At 36.1% G+C, this 18,751-nt stretch overlaps 1 protein-coding gene across 3 annotated transcripts in view; it reads right to left on the reverse strand.

Annotated features, from left to right (window-relative positions):
• Positions 1-18,751, reverse strand: part of TAB2 (TGF-beta activated kinase 1 (MAP3K7) binding protein 2) — a 70,012-nt gene that overhangs the window by 4,921 nt on the left and 46,340 nt on the right. For all 3 annotated transcript variants that reach the window (XM_032407684.1, XM_032407685.1, XM_032407686.1), the window contains 3 exons: positions 11,772-11,932; positions 11,467-11,560; positions 10,073-10,153 (listed from right to left, as the gene is read on the reverse strand). In XM_032407684.1, coding sequence (XP_032263575.1) covers positions 10,073-10,153; positions 11,467-11,560; positions 11,772-11,932 — 336 coding nt within the window. The remainder of the gene's footprint in view (positions 1-10,072; positions 10,154-11,466; positions 11,561-11,771; positions 11,933-18,751) is intronic.

Consider the following 18,751-nt stretch of genomic DNA (forward strand, 5'->3'; position numbering starts at 1 on the left):
AAAAATAGAAAGATGAGCTAATTTCTAAAAACCTTAACTATATATCAACAATAGATTTGGAGAAGCAAATCAGTGTAAAGATTCTACCACTCTTTATTTCTCAGTTTATTTTAAAACCGTATTTATTACAGAACACTTAGAAAGAACACTAGATTGAGGGCTGAGAGAATGGAGTTCCGGAGCTGGCTCTGCTGCTCACTCATGACTTCTCTGTTCTGTGATCTTAGATAAACCCACATACCCTTCAGGTCTAAACTCTCCTATAAAGTGAAGCCACTGCAGCCTTAAGAGGCCAATGTTCTAGAGTGTTTGAAAGGATTAATGTATATTAAATATAAGGAATAATTACATTCCTTCAAGGCTGTGTCTAAGATGAAATTACATTTATGAAACTACTTTTTTTTGAGGGGGGATCCCATTAGAAATTTAGGATAATATTCCTACAAATTAGTTTGGGGAGGCTTAAAGTAAAAGGAGCATGCATTGTTGGAGCTCTCTTGTCAAGGTTTACAATATAAAGATTCAAACTATGTTAAAACACTGTATACTAATTTGCAAATTCCACCTACTCTACTGAGTTGGTAACTAAATGGTATCTTTTCTGATAATTTAAAAGATAAACTTACTGTATCTAGTAGGCAAAATAGAGGAAATCAAGCTTTTATAACAAATCTAAAATAATTAAGTGATGTTTGGTATTCTGCCCTCTTTATTTTTTAAAATATATATTTTGAAGATTTTATTTGAGAGAAAGAGCACGTGTGCATGTGCACACAACTGGGGGGGTGGGAGAGAGAGAAGGAGACTCCCCGTTGAGCAGGAAGCCCAACTTGGGGCTCTTGGTGCTCGATCCCAGGACCCGGAAATCAACGACCTGAACTGAAGGCAGACGCTTAACCGACAGAGCCACCCAGTCGGTTCTGCCCCCCTTTAGCAGCATCTTATTTACTGATTAGTCTTAAGGAACACTTTATTGCAAAACTATCAACTTTAGGCATTGGTCACAATTTTTAGGCATCATGACACTTTTTGCCACATTCAAGAGCAACTTGAGAATGCTATTTATAGAACAAATACTTTCTTTAATTGGGTAATATAATTGAGTAATAAATTTTCTTTAAATTGAGTAATTTAAAAATATCTAAGGCTTATGTAAGTTAAAATATTTGAAAAATCGAGGATCTGACAATACTAGGTAATATTTCTTAAACCACATTAAAATAAATAGTTAAAGGGGCGCCTGGGTGGCTCAGTTGTTAAGCGTCTGCCTTCGGCTTGGGTTGTGGTCCCAGGGTCCTGGGATTGAGCCCTGCATCAGGCACCCTGCTCGGCGGGAAGCCTGCTTCTCCCTCTCCCACTCCTCCTGCTTGTGTTCCCTCTCTCACTGTGTCTCTCTGTCAAATAAATAAAATCTTAAAAAAAAAAAAAAAGTTAAAATTTTGATTTTTTACCATATAAAATGATTTTACACTTCATACTTGGGAAACATTTTATCGAATGATTGTTTTAATCTGGGGATCCATCCTACTTAATAGAATTTTGGTCTCACTTAAGTGTTAGAAAACATTCCCACCTGACACATTTAAAAAACTTCATCTATCCTTTTTAACTACAAATGTTTTTAGGAAAGTGGACTATTTGTATTAACACTTTAATCTATTATTAAATACTAGCACCTTCTTCGTTATTTAAGTAGTATCTAAGGTAATCAATAGGGGACCTACATTTTTTTCTTTTAATGAAAAATCTCCAATGGTTTTCTTATATCTGCACAATTGCATTTGGTACTTAAACTTACAAATCTTTTTATTAGAAGTATTTGGAAACCAGAATTTAAAGAGGAAGTTAGACTGCAAAGGATGGCTTGTGATTTCCACACTAATTTTAGCTGTTAAAAACAAAACAAAACAAAACAAAACAAAACACTGCAGTGTAAAGCAAAACTGCAAAATTTTTTCTAACTAAATAAATCTCTATAAATGAAACTAATAATTCTCTATTTTAGCTGAAGGCAAAAATGTTTGATTCTCTATTTCTCCAAAATAGCATAAATAGATAGAAGCACACAAAAGCTTCTATCTTTTGTGAGAAAATTTTTAATAGATTTTTTCTTTTTTCCCTTTTTTTGGGTAATAATTGCCATATTTCATATTTGACATGTTATAAACTTTTTAAATTGAAGTATAGTTGACATACAATGTTATATTAGTTTCAGGTGTACTGCAGAGTGATTCAACAATTTTATACATTATACAATGCTCACCACAATGTAGTTACTATGTCACCGTACAGAGTTATTATAATATTGACTATATACCCTATGCTGTACCTTTCATCCCTGTGACTTACCTATTTTATAACTGGAAGTCTGTACTGCTTAATCCCCTTCACCTATTTTGCTCATCTCTTCCCACCCCAGTGACCATTAGTTTGTTCTCTGCATTTATTAGTTTGCATCTGTTTTGTTGTGTTTGTGTTTTTTTGATTCCACATGTAAGTGAAATCATATGGTATATTATCTCTCTTATTTCACTTAGCATAATACTGTCTAGGTTCATCCATGCTGTTAAGAATGGCAAGATTTCATTCTTCATTATGGCTGAATAATATTCCATTGCGTGCACACACACCCCACATCTTCTTTATTCATTCATCAATGGACACTTAGGTTGCTTCCGTGTTTTGGTTATTGTAAATAATGCTGCAATAAACACAGGCATGCATGTATCTTTTCAAGCTAGTGTTTTCATTTTCTTTGGGTAAATACCCAGCAGTGGAATTACTGGACTGTGTGGGATTTCTAATTTTTTAGGAACTTCCATACTGTTTTCCATAGCAGCTACACAAATTTAAATTCCCACAAACAGTACACAAGGATTCCCTTTTTCTCCATATCCTCATCAATACTTGTTATTCCTTGTCTTTTTTTTAATTAAGTTTAAAATTTTTATTTGTCTTTTTGATACTAGCCACTCTGACTGGTGTGAGGTGATATCTCATTGTAGTTTTGAGATTGACATTTCCCTCATGATGAGTGATACTGAGCATCTTTTCATGTGTCGCCATCTGCAGGTCTTTGCTGGAAAAATGTCTATTCAGGTCCTCTGCCCATTTAAAAATTGGATTATTTGGGGGTTTTTTTGGTGTTGAGTTGTATGAGTTCTTTATATATTTAAAATATTAATCTCTTATCAGATATATCGTTTGTGAATATCTTCTCCCATTCAGTAGTTGCCTGTTTGTTTCGTTGATGATTTCCTTGCTGTGCAAAAGCTTTTTAGTTTGATAATTGCTTTTGTTTTCCTTGCCTGAGGAGACATATCTAGAAAAATGTCCCTAAGGCCAATGTCCAAGAGATGACTGCCTGTGTTTTAAGAGTTTTATGGTTTCAGGTCTTACATATAGGTCTTTAATCCATTTTGAGCTTATTTTTGTGTATGATATAAATGGTCCAGTTTCATTCTTTTGCCTGTAGCAGTCTAATATTCTCAATTTATTGAAGAGACTGTTTTTTTTTTTCTCCATTGTATATTCTTGCCTTTGTTGTAAATTAATTGATGGGCACTCTATTCTGTTTCATTGGTCTATGTGTCTATTTTTGTGCCAGTACCATATCTTGAAATCTGGGATTGTGATACTTCCAGCTTTGTCCTTTCTCAAGGTTGCTTTGGCTATTTGGGGTCTTTTGGGTTCCATGCAAATTTTAGGCTTATTCTAGTTCTGTGAAAAATACCATTGGTATTTTGGTAGGGACTACATTGAATCTCAATGTAATTGATTGCTTTGGTAGTATAGACAGTTAACAGTTTCAATTCTTCCAATTCATGAGCATGGTATATCTTTCCATTTGTTTATGTTGTCTTCAATTTCTTTCATCAATGTCTTATAGTTTTCAGAGTACAGGTATTTTTTCCTCCTTGGTTAAATTTATTCACAGGTATTTTAGTTTTCTTTGATGCAACTATGAATGGGATTGTTCTCTTAATTTCTCTTCTCCTACACTGTTGTTAGTGTATAGAAATGCAACAGACTACTGCATATTAATTTTGTATATATAATAAAATTCAACTTCACTGAATTCATTTATTAGTTCTAATAGTTTTTTTTGGTGGAATCTTCAGGGTTTTCTATATATAGTATCATGTCATCTGCAAATAGTGACAGTTTTACTCTTTCTTTATCAATTTGGATACTTTCCTTTTTCTTGTCTGATTGTTGCAGCTAGGAACTACCAGTTGAATAAATGTTGAATAAAAATGGCAAAAGTGGGCATCCTTGTCTTGCTCCTGATCTTAGAGGAAAAGCTTTCAGTTTTTCACCAATGATTATAATGCTAGCTACCGGTCTGTCATATATGGCCTTTATTTTGTTGAGGTATGTTCCCTACAAACCCACTTTGTTGAGTTTTTATCATGAAGAGATGTTGAGTTTTGTCAAATGCTTTTTCTGCATCACATTGTTAATGTGGTGTATCATGCTGATTGATTTGTAGATATTAAACCATCCTTGCATCCCTGGAATAAATCCCACTTGATTGTGGCGAATGAGTGTATTGTTGAATTGCATTTGCTAATATTTTGTTGAAGATTTTTTGCATCTATGTTCATTTGGGATACTGGCCTGTAATTTTCTTTTTTTTGTAGTGTCTTTGTCTGGTTTTGTTTATCAGGGTAATGATGGCCCTGTAGAATAAATTTGGAAGTTTTCCTTCCTCTTATTTTTTGGAATAGTTTGAGAAGGATACTAACTCTTCTTTAAATGTTTGGCAGAATTCACCTGTGGAGCCATCTGGTCCTGGACTTTGGTTTGTTAAGAGTTTTTTGATTCTGGATTCAACTTTGTTACTAGTAATCGGTCTGTTCAGATTTTCTGTTTCTTCCTGATTCAGTCCTGGAATAGTGTTTATTTCTAGGAATTTATCCATTTCTTCTAGGTTGTTGAAATCCTGGCATAAAGCTTTTCATAATCCTTTGTATTTCTGTAGTGTTGGTTGTTACTTCTCTTTCATTTCTGATTTTATTTATTTGAGCCCTCTCTTTTTTCCTGATGTGTCTGGTTAAAGGTTTATCAATTTTGCTTATGTTTTCAAACAACTAGATCTTGGTTTCATTGCTCTTTTCTATTTTTCTTAGACTCTATTTTGTTTATTTCTACTCTGATCTTTATTATTTCCTTTCTTCCACTAACTTTGGGATTTGTTCTTTTTCTAGTTCTTGTAGGTGTAAAGTTAGATTATCTGAGATTTTTCTTGTTTCTTGAGGTAGGCCTCTATCACGATAAACTTCCCTCTTAGTACTGCTTTTGCTGCATTCAAAAGAATTTGAACCTGTGCTTCCATTTTCATTTGTCTCCAGGTTTTTCCTCTGTGATTTCTTCATTGATGCATTGGGTTGTTTAGTATGTTGTTCAGCCTCCACATATTTGTGTTTTTTCCCAATTGTTCCCTTGTAATGACTTCTAGTTTTATAGCATTGTGGTTGGAAAGATGCTTGACATGATTTCAGTCTTCTTAAGTTCATTGAGACTTGTTCTGTGGCCTAACATGTGATCTATCCTGGAGAATGTCCCATGTGTACTTGACAATATATATTCTGCTGTTTTTGGATGAAATGTTCTCTATTTATCTGTTAAGTCCATGTATTCTAATGGGTTGCTCATAAGCCACTGTTTCCTTTTTTTTCTGTGTGGAAGATCTCTCCATTGATATAAGTGTACTGTTAAAGTTCCCTACTATTATTGTATTACTGTCAATTTTTCTCTTTATGTCTGTTAATATTTGCTTCATATATTTAGGTCCTCCTTTGTTGGGTGCATAAATATCTACAATTGTAATATCCTTTTGTTGATCTCTTTATCATTACGTAATGCCTTTTTTTGTCTCGTTACAGTCTTTGTTTTAAAGTCTACTTTGTCTGATATAAGTACTACCCAGTTTGTTTGCTTCTATTTGCATGTCTTTTTCCATCCCTTTCTTTTCAGTCAGTATCTTTAGGTCTGAAGTGAGTCTCTCGTAGGGAGCATATAAATAGGCCTTGCTATTTTACCATCCAGTCACCCTATCTCTTTTGACGGGAGGATTCAGACCATTTACATTTAAATTTTTTTTTTTTTTTTAAGATTTATTATTTGAGAGAGAGTGAGCGAGGGCAAGCACACAGAGGGAGAGGGAGAGGGAGAAGCAGACTCCCCACTGAGCAGGGAGTCCAATATGTGGCTTGATCCCAGGACCCTGGGATCATGACCTGAGCCGAAGGCAGACGCTTAACCGACTGAGCCACCCAGGCGCCCAGACCATTTACATTTAAAGTAAAGTATCAGTAGATAGGTATGTACTTATTGCCGTTTTGTTGTTTTCTGGTTGTTTCTGTAGTTCTTCTGTGTTCCTTTCTTGTGCTGATGACTTTCTTTAACGGTATGCTTAGATTCCTTTCTCTTTATTTTTTGTGTATCTATTATAGGTTTTTGGTTGGTGGTTACCATGAAGTTCATATGTAACACCCTAAGTATACAGCAGTCCATATGAAGTTGATGATCACTGCAGTAAAAACACATTCTAAAAGCACTACATTTTTACTTTCTCCTCTATGTTTTATGTATATGTCATATTTTATGTCTTTTTATTTTGTGAGTCCCTTAACTAATTTTTTTTTTTTTAGATATAGCTGATTTTACTACTTTTGTCTTTTAACCTTCATACTAAGCTTTATAAGCAATTGATCAACTATCTTTACCATATGTTTGCTCTCACCTGGGAAATTTTTTCATTTCATTATTTTCTTATTTCTAGTTATGGCCTTTTCTTGTCCCTTTAACATTTCTTATGAGGCTGGATTAGTGGTGATGAACTCTAACTTTTGTTCGGCTGGGAAACTCTAGCTCTCCAATTCTAAATGATAATCTTGCCGAGTAGTATCTTGGTTGTAGGTTTTTTCCTCTCGCACTTTGAATATATCATGCCACTCCCTTCTGGCTGCAGTTTCTGTCCCCAAATCAGCTGACAGTCTCATGGGGTTCTTCCTTATATATAACTAGTTCCTATTCTCTTACTGCTTTTTAAGATTGTCTATCTTTAATCTTTGACATTTTATCTTGGTGTGGTCCTATCTGGGCTCATTTTATTTGGGACTCTCTGTGCTTCCTGAACCTGGATGTATGTTTCCTTTCCCAGGTTAGGAAAGTTTTCAACTATCATCTCTTAAAGTAAGTTTCTGCCCCTTTCTTTCTCTCTCCTCCTTCTGAGACCTCTGTAACGTGAATGTTATTATTCTTAATGTCCCAGAGATCCCTTAACCTATCCTCATTTTTTTTTTTTTTTTTTAAAGATTTTATTTGACAGCGAGAGACATAGAGAGGGAACACAAGCAGGGGGAGTGGGAGAGGGAGAAGCAGGCTCCCTGCTAAGCAGGGAGCCTGATGCGGGGCTCGATCCCAGGACCCTGGGATCATGACCTGAGCCGAAGGCAGACGCTTAACGACTGAGCCACCCAGGCGCCCCAACCTATCCTCATTTTTTAACATTCCTTTTTCTTTTTCCTGTTCAGCTTGGGTGCTTTCCATTACCCTGGCTCTAGATGGTTGATCCGTTCTTCTGCATCCTCTAATCTGCTGCTGATTCCCTCTAGTGTATTTTTCATTTCACTAATTGTATTCTTCAGCTCTGATTCTTTTTATATCTCTTAAGTTTCACTGAACTCACCCACTCGTCTCTCAAGTTTGATGAGCATCTTTATGACCATTACTTTGAATTCTTTATCAAGTAGATTGTTTATTTCTGTTTCATTTAGTTCTTTTTCTGAATTTTTTTGTTTGTTTGGAGCACATTCCTCTGTCTCATTTTGTTTGACTTTCTGTATTTGTTTCTATGAATTAGGCAACAGAGCTACCTCTCCCAGTCATGAAGGAGAGGCTCTGTGTAGGAATGTCCCTGTATAGACTACATGTGCCTGGCAGCTCTGGCTGGCTGGTGGTAGCTGTAACAAGTGTGAGCTGATTCCTAGGGTACGCCATGCAGGGATGCCCTGGTAGGATGGCTGGAGCTGTAGCGGGTATAGGCTGAGCATGCACTAGTGTGCACTGCACTGTGGGCCACCTTGCTGGGATGGCCGGAGCTCAGGTGGGCACAGGTGCAGGGGGCTGTTTTGGAAGAATGGCTGGAGCTGACGGAGGGGAAGAGGCGCAATTCTTGCTGAGAAGGCAGGCTGGCTACAGTGGCTAGACTCTGCTCCCATTTATGCTATCAAGGAGGTGGGAGAAGGTAAACATAGCGCTTTGCACTTCTGACCCCAGAGAGAGTTCCAGCAGTTTTCCCACCATTTGGTAGATGCCCTAGAGTTGGTATACGGGTTTTCTTCACTTATGTTCTAGTTGCCCTTTATTTTATTTTTTAAAAAGATTTTTATTTATTTATTTGAGAGAGAGAGAGTAGGGGTGGGGCAGAGGGAGAGGGAGAAGACGACTCCTCACTGAGCAGGGAGCCCAGTGTGGAGCTCAATCCCAGGACCCCAGGACCATGACCGAACTGAAGGCAGACGCTTAACTAACTGAGCCACCCCGGCACCCCACTAGTTGCCCTTTAAATCACAGCTTTTTTTGGGGGGTGGGCAAATCTGTGCATGGGTCCCTCAATGTTCTCTCTCCCCTCTGCAGTTCACAGTGTAGGGGGTGGGGGTCCCATGGTTACTGTGTCTCCATCTCTCCTTCCAATCTCTATGTGGTCCTTCTATCCTTTGTTGTGCAAAAGCTGTTCAATCAGCCCTCAGCGCTTCAGGAGGAACTGCTCTATATGTAGGTGTAGATATGGTATGTCCATGGGAAGAGGTGGGTTTAGGTTCTTCCTATGACACCATCTTGGATCCCTTCCCTTGACACACTAAATTTAAGGAAAGGCTTCCATCTGTGCGTTCTACTGTTCTACCTTTCCTTACTTTTTATCTCCATGAAAAATTTCAAATTTATACAGAGAGAATAGTAAAATAAACCCTCATGTTCTTATCCTGCTTCAAATTGTCAAGACCAATCTTATTTCATCTATTCTCCACCTACCCTCCATCTATATACTCCTTCCTACACTCAACACATAAGTACTGGATTATGCTGAAGTAAAACAGGAATCTTTTTATAAGAAAAATTCTAGTTTTTGAGAGACTGAAAAGGTTATATTAAAGCAACTCATTCAGAGTCTGGAAATACCCACTTTGCTTATTTTAAGGAGCTAGGCTATGCCATTGTTTTCTTTATTCCTTTACTCAATTAACATCCAAATGGCATCCAGTATTTTAACCACTGCTTACTGTGACAAATGCCCTAATCTCACTTTGGCTCTGCTGTAATAATAGTTCACTGCATTCCAGCTAACTATGTTTAGGAACATTTAAATTAAAAAACAAACAAACCAACCAACCCATGAAGATACAGTTAGTCCTAATCACTTTATATTTAAACAAAAATGAGGGAATGAGGAGAAAAGGATACTGAGACTGTGCAAAGTCTTTTAACGAACCAAAGTTAGTAACATACCTATTCTTTCTTGTTCTCATTTCTCTCTATATTTTAATTCCTAGAGTAAAAAAATCCACACACATATTTTGACATACCTTAGTTTCATGTGCATACAAATCTGATTATCAATGATATAAAATGATAGTAGGTAATAATTTTCAAAAATCATTCGTTTGAAATTCAGAGTATTGTGATTATACAGAATTTGCATAAATTAAACAGAATGCTCACGAAAAATAAATTTTCCTAAGGTATTGTTCTCATCAGTTACCTAAATTTTAAGGAGTACAAATTTTTACACCTGATCATTTTTTCCTAAGACTTGCTATTTTAGGAGTATATAATGAATCCTAAGGACATGCATATTACTTTTAAAGGGCTAAGTACATTAGACTTTTGCATCCTCCCCCATCCCCAGCATGTAAGTGAAAATAAGCAACTATCTTCCTAATGAATTCATCCACGAATGCCAAAGTTTGAAGCACTTCTAGAGTGGAAGGTTGCTAAAAACAAAATTTTCTAAAATCTTGCTTTTTAAAATGTAATGGTTTTCACACTTAATGAGTACACTAACCTTTGGGTTTTGGTGGCACAGGACCTACAAATCCAATATTGTCATAAAAGTTATGAATAGCGCTGGGATTAAAATGTGGTCCTGAAATATATAAAAAGTAAATATATCAATGTTTATAGCTCAAAAATATTTAATTTTATTTTTTAAAAAGCAAATATTTTCTTTCTAAAAAAGATCACAGTATAAATAGAAGAAATGCTTTTATTTATTTTGCACCTCTAATCTTAAATTACATGTAAAGATGTCAAAACAGCTGAGGTAGGTATAATACAGTACTCACAACAGAAGTCTAAGTGGTAAATGGAGGAAGAGGTCAAAATAAACTGTTAGTAACACAGTAACAGAATTACAACTAGACCACTGTTCTATGTGACAAGTTAAAATAACTTAAAATTTAACAATTTAAAATATAATTTCAAATGATCAAACATGGTCTTTAGCAACTAAATACCTTGGCCCCAAATAAGTATTAAAAACCTTGCACTAATTTAATATAATGGTTCAGATGACAAAAGGAACAAGTTCAAGAACTGTAGTTGCTAGACCAATACTTTTAAACTATGGCATCTTCAGTGAATGTTTCAAGATACATGATTTATTAAGGTTTTAAAAGAAAATACAACATTATAATCTTGCAGTTTGATGGATTTTCGGCACACACTTAAAAGGGTAATTAAGGACTTCTTTTTTGTTGGCTTCCTTCTCTTATCCTGTCTTTTCTATTTCATGTATTTCTATTATTTCCCTAACTTCAGAATTAGGTTTAAGTTATAAAATTTCCTTTTAGTTGTCTGTGGAACTGAATTAAATTGTCAAGATGTTTTGCTACAATAACCAAGTACTGCTTATCACTAATAGCTCAAGCTTCCTAATAAACTATCATTGTTCTAAAAATGTATAAGCCATATTTTTATTCCCTTCTCTATTTTATCAATTAAGATAGTGCCATTAGGGTGGGGATGTCTTTTTAACTATGATCTTAAAAGCATGATTCTTGAAAGGTAAAAGGAAAGAAGGGAAATAGGAAAAAGACATGAGTACCTATATTTTAACCTTATTAAATATTATAACAAATATTATAGATATTATACATGCTACTAATATATTACAGCAATACTTCTGACAATACAGCCATACTAATCATTGTCTTTCCTTAACACGAGACTAAAGCAGGTTTGAATAATACAAATTTTATCAAATTATTCATAAACCAAATACATAGTTTCTTCTGGAAGAGGGGGCAGGGAGAAAAACCCAATAGTTTTTTAGTACTTTCTGGCTCCAAAGTCAAATCTGAGACAATAAGATTATAACTGATAAGTTTGTTTTCAGCCACAGGAAAAGAGTTGATAAATTAATACAATGATTTCAGTTGAAAATGCACTGAACTTTACCTCGGGCTTGAAAAAGATCAATTTCTTTGGTTAAGCAGTCAATGTCAATCTGGAGTTGTCTATTACAACTTCTCAACTGCTGCATTTCTTCGAGCTGAAAAATAATTCCGTGTGAGAAGGATCTACGTTGAATTCTCTTGTCATTAGTTAAGAAAGAGTGGAGTTTGGCAGGGGAGGGTAAGGGCAAAGAAACAAGTGTGAATTAAGAGCATTTCTAGAAAACCAGATCAACCTTTTACACTTATGACAGACTGCCTATTCTCATGTTCAAGCACAGAGGTCACAAGAGTTATAGAAAGACTTACTGAAGGTATTTGGGATATGGAATTTGATCTTTTCAGGCGCCTTCTAGTTAGATTATTTTCCATTTCATTGACCTCAGATTTTAGTTTATCCAGCTTTTTCTTTTGAATCTCAAGTTCTCTTTGAAGTCGTTCCATTCTGGCCTTCTGGTGTACCAACAGAGCTGCAACACATATTAGTAAACATGAGGACCCACCCACTTTAGTCAATTAACCTTTAAGCAGCCTTGGTAAAACAAAACAAGTAAATATTTCTGCTACAAACAAGAGCATGTCAAGATACCTTAAAACAAACTATTCTGAGTATAAATGTTTACAATTTCAAAATTTTTAACTTGAAAATTATTTTAATTATTCAAGCAGACAAATGTTGCTACTTGTTTAAAATATTTTTTAAAAAGTGTTCAGATAAACTCACTTTATGGCTAAGGACAGTATTTTTAGTAGCCTATTATTTCTCTAAAGTAATAGGTAGTAGTCTAGTCAACTAATCTACTAACTATTATTTAATTCACATCTGACCCTCTGAAAGGATAAGAAGCCTGACGTGTTTGGACTCTGCATAAGGTATTCTAATATGAACACTTTATAGACATTTCAAAAGGGAATGTGGGTTAAGCTAAATCCATTCTGATGTATGCAACAAATAAAACAGACTGATTTCAATCCACATGAATGTTAACATTAAATTGTTAATTTTTTTTTTTAAGAGAGAAAGAATGCAACCATGTGAGCAGGGGTGGGGGAGGAGAGGAGACAGAGGGAGAGAGAGAATATTAAGTAGGTTCCACACTCAGCACAGAGCCCAGTGTGGGGCTCAATCGCAAGACCCCAAGATCATGACCCTAGCCAAAATCAAGAGTTGGATACTTGGGGCGCCTGGGTGGCTCAGTCGTTAAGCGTCTGCCTTCGGCTCGGGTCATGATCCCCGGGTCCAGGGATTGAGCCCTGCATAGGGCTCTCTGCTCCGCGGAAGCCTGCTTCTCCCTCTCCCACTCCCCCTGCTTGTGTTCCCTCTCTCGCTGTGTCTCTCTCTGTCAAATAAATAAATAAAATCTTAAAAAAAAAAAAAAAGAGTTGGACACTTAACCAACTGAGCTACCCAGGCTCTCCAAATTGTGAAACGTTAGTATTAAATTGTTCAAATCACAAAGTAAAAATGATACCACTTAGAGAAATCACTTATATTTTATGAAAATATTTTCCTAAGATTTGTTTTTGTTTTTTTTAGAAAGAGAGAGAGCGAGCACAGGGTAGGGAGGGGCAGAGGGAGAGGGAGAGAATCTTAAGCAGGCTCCATGCTCAGTGCAGAGCATGACATGGACCTCGATCTCACGACCCTGAGGATCATGATCTGAGCTGAAATCAAGAGTTGGATGCTTAACTGACACCCGGGTGTCCTTATTTTCCTAAGATTTTTAAAGAAAGAAATTATGCAATCAATCTTGTAGCATGAATGATAAACTGCTTGGGAAACTTTATTAAGCCATAAAAATCAGTGTATGTTCTTGTGATTAATCCTTGGACAATGTAGGCCTCTTTTTTAGTATACTGAACTGGAAGTGAAGATACCTGTATCTACTTCTATAAAGTCAGCGTGGGATGATTTTACCATGAGAAAACAGGTGGATTTAGAAAAGTACAATTAACAACCTTTAAAAATGAAAACCAGTTATTAAAATGTAAAACTCAAGTAGATTAAACAGATTAGGTTAATGCTGAACAGTCAGATGAATCTAAAAAATAAGAAAAAGGCTATGGCATATTAAGGTATATTTGGGCCATTCAATCTAGTAATGTATTCTAGAACCAGAATTACGGTATGGAGTGGGAAAGGCTGTTAGGCTCAAGTACTTAAAAACTAACCTTAAATAGTAGATAATTTTTCCCAACAAAATCTGACACTGTTATAATCCATAGATGCTTCCCTCTGTAATTCTCCTTTCTTATTTATTGGAAAAAATAAATACTAGGGCATAAATTAACCTTTCTCCCATTTTAATATATATTCTGTGACTGCAGAGAGGTGTTTTTGGAGATAAACATGTTCCTGGTTGAAAACTCGCTGTGTCTTTGTTACTTTCCTATCAAGCTTGTTTTGTCAAGCTTTAATCAATTTGGCTTATTTATCTGAACTGCAGTTTTATCCCTCTATTTCCAAAATATAAGAATTCTATGTTAGGGTTTGTTCATTCTCCTAAAAGAAGATGAGGATGTGGGCTGTTATTTTTTGAGTGGGACACAAAGAGAAGAAAAACTGGAGGCAGGACTGCAGTAAGAATGAAGGACAAGGCAAAGGAAGATGAAGAATAATATACTTCCCTTCATTTCTAAACTCCAACCATCTACCAACAATGTGTCTCAAGTGGCATTACTTAGAAATTTGTTCGAATTTGTGATTTTATTTAAAAGTAGCATTTCTTAAAATTAATACTCAAGATTTTCTCCCTAATGACTAAATTCAATATTCTCTAATGACTAAATGATGGTTTATATTTATGCTGAAATTATAAAACAAGATATACATTTGTGGTACTATTCAATATTATATTATGAAGCAGGGATCAGAACAGATTTCCCGAGAAACTGAAATCCAACTTATAACACATCTGAGTGATCAAAATTTATATTGTAAGGGCAGAGAGAGAACCTCAGGGTGAGAAATTATTATGACAATTATCCCAGGCTAGTGATTTCCTTGGAGTGCCTGGCAGAAGCAAATGCAAACTGCTCTGTCAACCCACTTCCACTACCAGGGAGCTATTACTATGGGATCCATACAGAAAAAACCTCAATGAAGAGAAGCTCTCAACAGAAAAGTATGACCAAAAAAGAAAATGATCTACCATGAGAATCAGTGGCCCAGAAAGAGCCCCCCAAACTTAAACTAAAAGGTAGCTTACAGAATAGGAAAAGATATTTGCAAATGGTGTATATGATAAAGGGTTAGTATCTAAAAACTATAATGAACTTATAAAACTCAACACCCAAAAAACAAATAATTCATCCAGTTAAGAAATGGGCAGAAGACATGAATAGACATTTTTCCAAAGAAGACATCCAGATGGCTAACAGACACATGAAAAGATGCTCAACATCACTCATCATCAGGAAAATACAAATCAAACCACATTGAGATACCACCCCCACACCTGTCAGAATGGCTAAAACTAACACAGGAAACAACAGATGTTGGGGAGGATGCAAAGAAAGGGGAACCCTCTTACACTGTTGCTGGGAATGCAAACTGGTGCAGTCACTCTGGAAAACAGAATGGAAGTTCCTCAAAAAGGTAGAACTGCCCTACAATCCAGCAAATTGCACTAGTAGGTATTTACCCAAAGGATACAAAAATACAGATTCGAAGGGGGTACATGCACCCTGATGTTTAAAGCAGCATTATCAACAATAGCCAAACTATGGAAAGAACCCAAGTGTCGACTACTGAATGGATAAAGAAGCTGTGGTATATATATATATGTATGTGTACACACACACACACACACACACACACACACACACACACACAAATGGAATATTACTCAGCCATCAAAAAGAATGAAATCTTGCCTTTTGCAATGATTTGGATGGAGCTAGAGTGGATATGCTAAGCAAAGTAAGTCAGTCAGAGAAAGACAAATACCATATTTCACTTAATGTGGAATTTAGGAAACAAACAGATGAACATATGAGAGAGAAGAGGGTAGTAAAAAAGAGAGAGAAAGAGGGTAGCAAACCATAAGAGACCCTTAACTACAGAGAACAAACAGAGAAAGGCTGATGGAGGGAGGTAGGTGGGGGATGGGCTAAGTGGGTGATGGGCATTAAGGAGGGCATTTGTGATGAGCACTGGGTGTTGTATGTAAGTGATGAATCACTAAATTCTACTCCTGAAGCCAATATTACACTATGTATTAAACTAATAGAATTTAAATAAAAATTCGGGAAGAAAAAAAAAGGAGGGGCGCCTGGGTGGCTCAGTCAGTTAGGCGGCTGCCTTCGGCTCGGGTCATGATCCCAGGGTCCTGGGATCGAGCCCCGCGTCGGGCTCCCTGCTCAGTGGAGAGTCTGCTTCTCCCTCTCCCTCTGCCTGCCTCTCTGCCTACTTGTGCTCTCTATCTCTCTGTCAAATAAATAAATAAAATCTTAAAAAAAAAAAAAAAAAAAGGAAAAAGGCCACAAACAACCTCTAGAAATGAAAAATAGTCAGTGAAATGAAAAAGTCAAACAGATTAAGCAGCAGATTAGACACAGTCAAAGACACAGTTAGTGACCTGGAAGATAAATCTAAGATCATTACCCAGACACATAGAGATAAAGCGACAGCAAACATGAAAGGGGTTAAAAAATCTCACATAAATCTAAAAAGAAGTTCCAGAAGGAGACAACAGAAAGAACGGAGGAGAGGCGAAATTCAAAGAGATGCTTGCTGAAAATTTTCCAAAACTAAAGAAATAACAGAATCCAGAAGATCATGGCATAATTTGATTTAACTAGATTATCAGAGCATGGATGAATAAATACATTTTTAGATAAAGTTTGGGGGAATCTATCAACCACAGATTGCTGCTGAAAGAACTACTAATGATGTTTTTGGTAAGAAGGAAATTAACACAAAAGGAAAGAATAGATGGATAAATCCAAATAAAGTTCTAACTCTAAAACAAAGGAGAAAGACCACGGCAGTGGGTGGGGTGGCATAAATTGCTTAGAAAAAAGTAAAACTAAAACATCAGAAAATAACAAGAAACTGGAAATATGAAGATCAGAGAAGCATTCTAAGGTCTTAAAAGTATTTAGGAAGAATACTCTCAAATGTTGCTAAACCAAATATACATGTTAGGGGCGCCTGGCTGGTTCAGTCAGTAGAGCATGTGACTCTTGATCTTGGGGTTGTTGAGTTCAAGCCCCATGTTGGGTGTGGAGCCTACTAAAAAAAAAAATACACCACGCACACACACACACACACACACATTAAATATTTAGGAATCACTACTAGAGAAAGCTAAATAGAATGCAGTTTCTAAATTATAAGACCAAACAAAAGGAGAAATAATAAAGATCTGATTAAACTTAGATGGCAGGAAAGGAAGAAAAAAGAAATAGAAAATAAAAAAATTATGACAAGAATAATTCCAAATATATCAGTAATCACAACTGCAATTTAGTTAAATGTATTTGTTTAGATACAAGAGATTTGCACATTAGATTTTTAAAATTTAGCTCTATGCTGTTCATAAGAAACACATTTAAAACAATTCACTCACACATTCTTTTAATATATTGAGAGCCTACTTGTGAAATCAATGAACAGGCAAAAATCCTTGCCCTTGTGGAGCTTACATTATAGAGGTAGGAGAGATGGGTATGTGTGTGTGTGTGCGTGCAAGAACAAGGCTCTAAACAAGTGTTCAGCAAACTATGGACCACTGGACAAAAACGGCCCACTGCCTGTTCTGTGAAAACAGTTTTACTGGAGTACAGCCAAGCTCACTTGTTTACTTATTGTCTGTGGCTGTTTTTGTGTTACAACAGCAGAACTGAATAGCTGTGACAGAAATTGCATGGCTTGCAAAATCATACATAGTTTATTTACTATTTGGCCCTCTATCAGATCATGTGGAGACTTGATCATATTAGGAAGTTTGAGTAAAAGGGGACCCATCGTAGCACAGAAAGGTCAGGAGTAAAGGACTAAAGTAAAATAAATATTTTGCGCTTCGGGTACCACTTTAAGAGACACAAAGTAAGAGCAGCCAGTTGCTGGGGATATTCAAAGTTTGTGGTACACTAAAGGCAGTATCAAAACCTGAACCCAGCTCCGCTCCTGACTAAAGGGACTCAGCCCTTTAATAACCCGCAGAAAAGAGATGTGTTCTTGTTTCTGGGTGTAAATACTACTTATCCTAGTCTCTTCTGGTTTTTTTTTGTTTGTTTTTTTTTTTACACACAGTAATTGGCATTCAACAAGAAATTATGAGACACACAGAAAAGCAAGAGAAAAATCCAACTTATCACCAAGAGATAAGGCAATCAATAGAACCATACTAAAAGATGACCCAGATGCTAGAACCACTTGACAGGGAATTTAAAAATAACTGTGATTAATATGTTAAAGGATCTAGTTAAAAAGGTGGACAACAGGCAGGAACAAAGAGATAATTTGAGAAATGGAAATTATAAAAAAAAGTCAAATGCTAGAAAGTAAATACGGCATCAGAGATAAAGAATTCCTTCAAGAGACTTACCAGCACACTGGACACAGAAGACTCAGTGAACCTGAAAGACAGAAATTACCCAAACCACAAAGATAAAAGTGAAAAAAAGAACAAAGCATCCAAGAGATGCAGGAAATATCAGTCTAATATACATGTATTCAGTGAAAAACAAGTCAGAAGAAATATTTGAAGAGATAATGGGCAAATATCTGATAAAATTAAGGAAAGACAATAAATCACAGATCAAAGAAGCCCAGAGATCTTCAAGTAGTATTAAAACAAAACAAACTAGACATATCATAGTCAAACTACTAAAAACCAAAGATACAGAGAAAATCTTGAAGGCCACTAGACAAGTGTTTTTTCTTCTCTTTCTTTTTTTTTTTTTTAAAGATTTATTTATTTTAGAAAGAGAGAGAGCGCGCATGTATGCGATTTGGAGGGGGACAGAGGAAGAGGGAGAGAGAGAATCCTCAAGTAGACTCCCTGCTGAGTGCAGAGCCTGACAGGGAGTTTGATCCCAGGACCCAGAGATCACGACCTATGCTGAAATCAAAAGCCAGCCACCCAACTGAGTGACCAGGTGCCCCCACTAGACAAGTCTTGAAAGTGACATACCAGGTGAATATAAAATTGAAATAAAGCAAGTGTAGTAATACTCATTTCAGAAAAAAAAGTTGACTTTAGGGCAAAATATGTTATGAGATAAAAAGGCTTCTTTACTTAATGATAAAAGGGTGGTGGTGGGGGGGGAAGCTAGCATCC

Source organism: Phoca vitulina, unplaced genomic scaffold, assembly GCF_004348235.1.
Source record: "Phoca vitulina isolate PV1807 unplaced genomic scaffold, GSC_HSeal_1.0 scaffold9, whole genome shotgun sequence".
Lineage (NCBI taxonomy): Eukaryota > Metazoa > Chordata > Mammalia > Carnivora > Phocidae > Phoca > Phoca vitulina.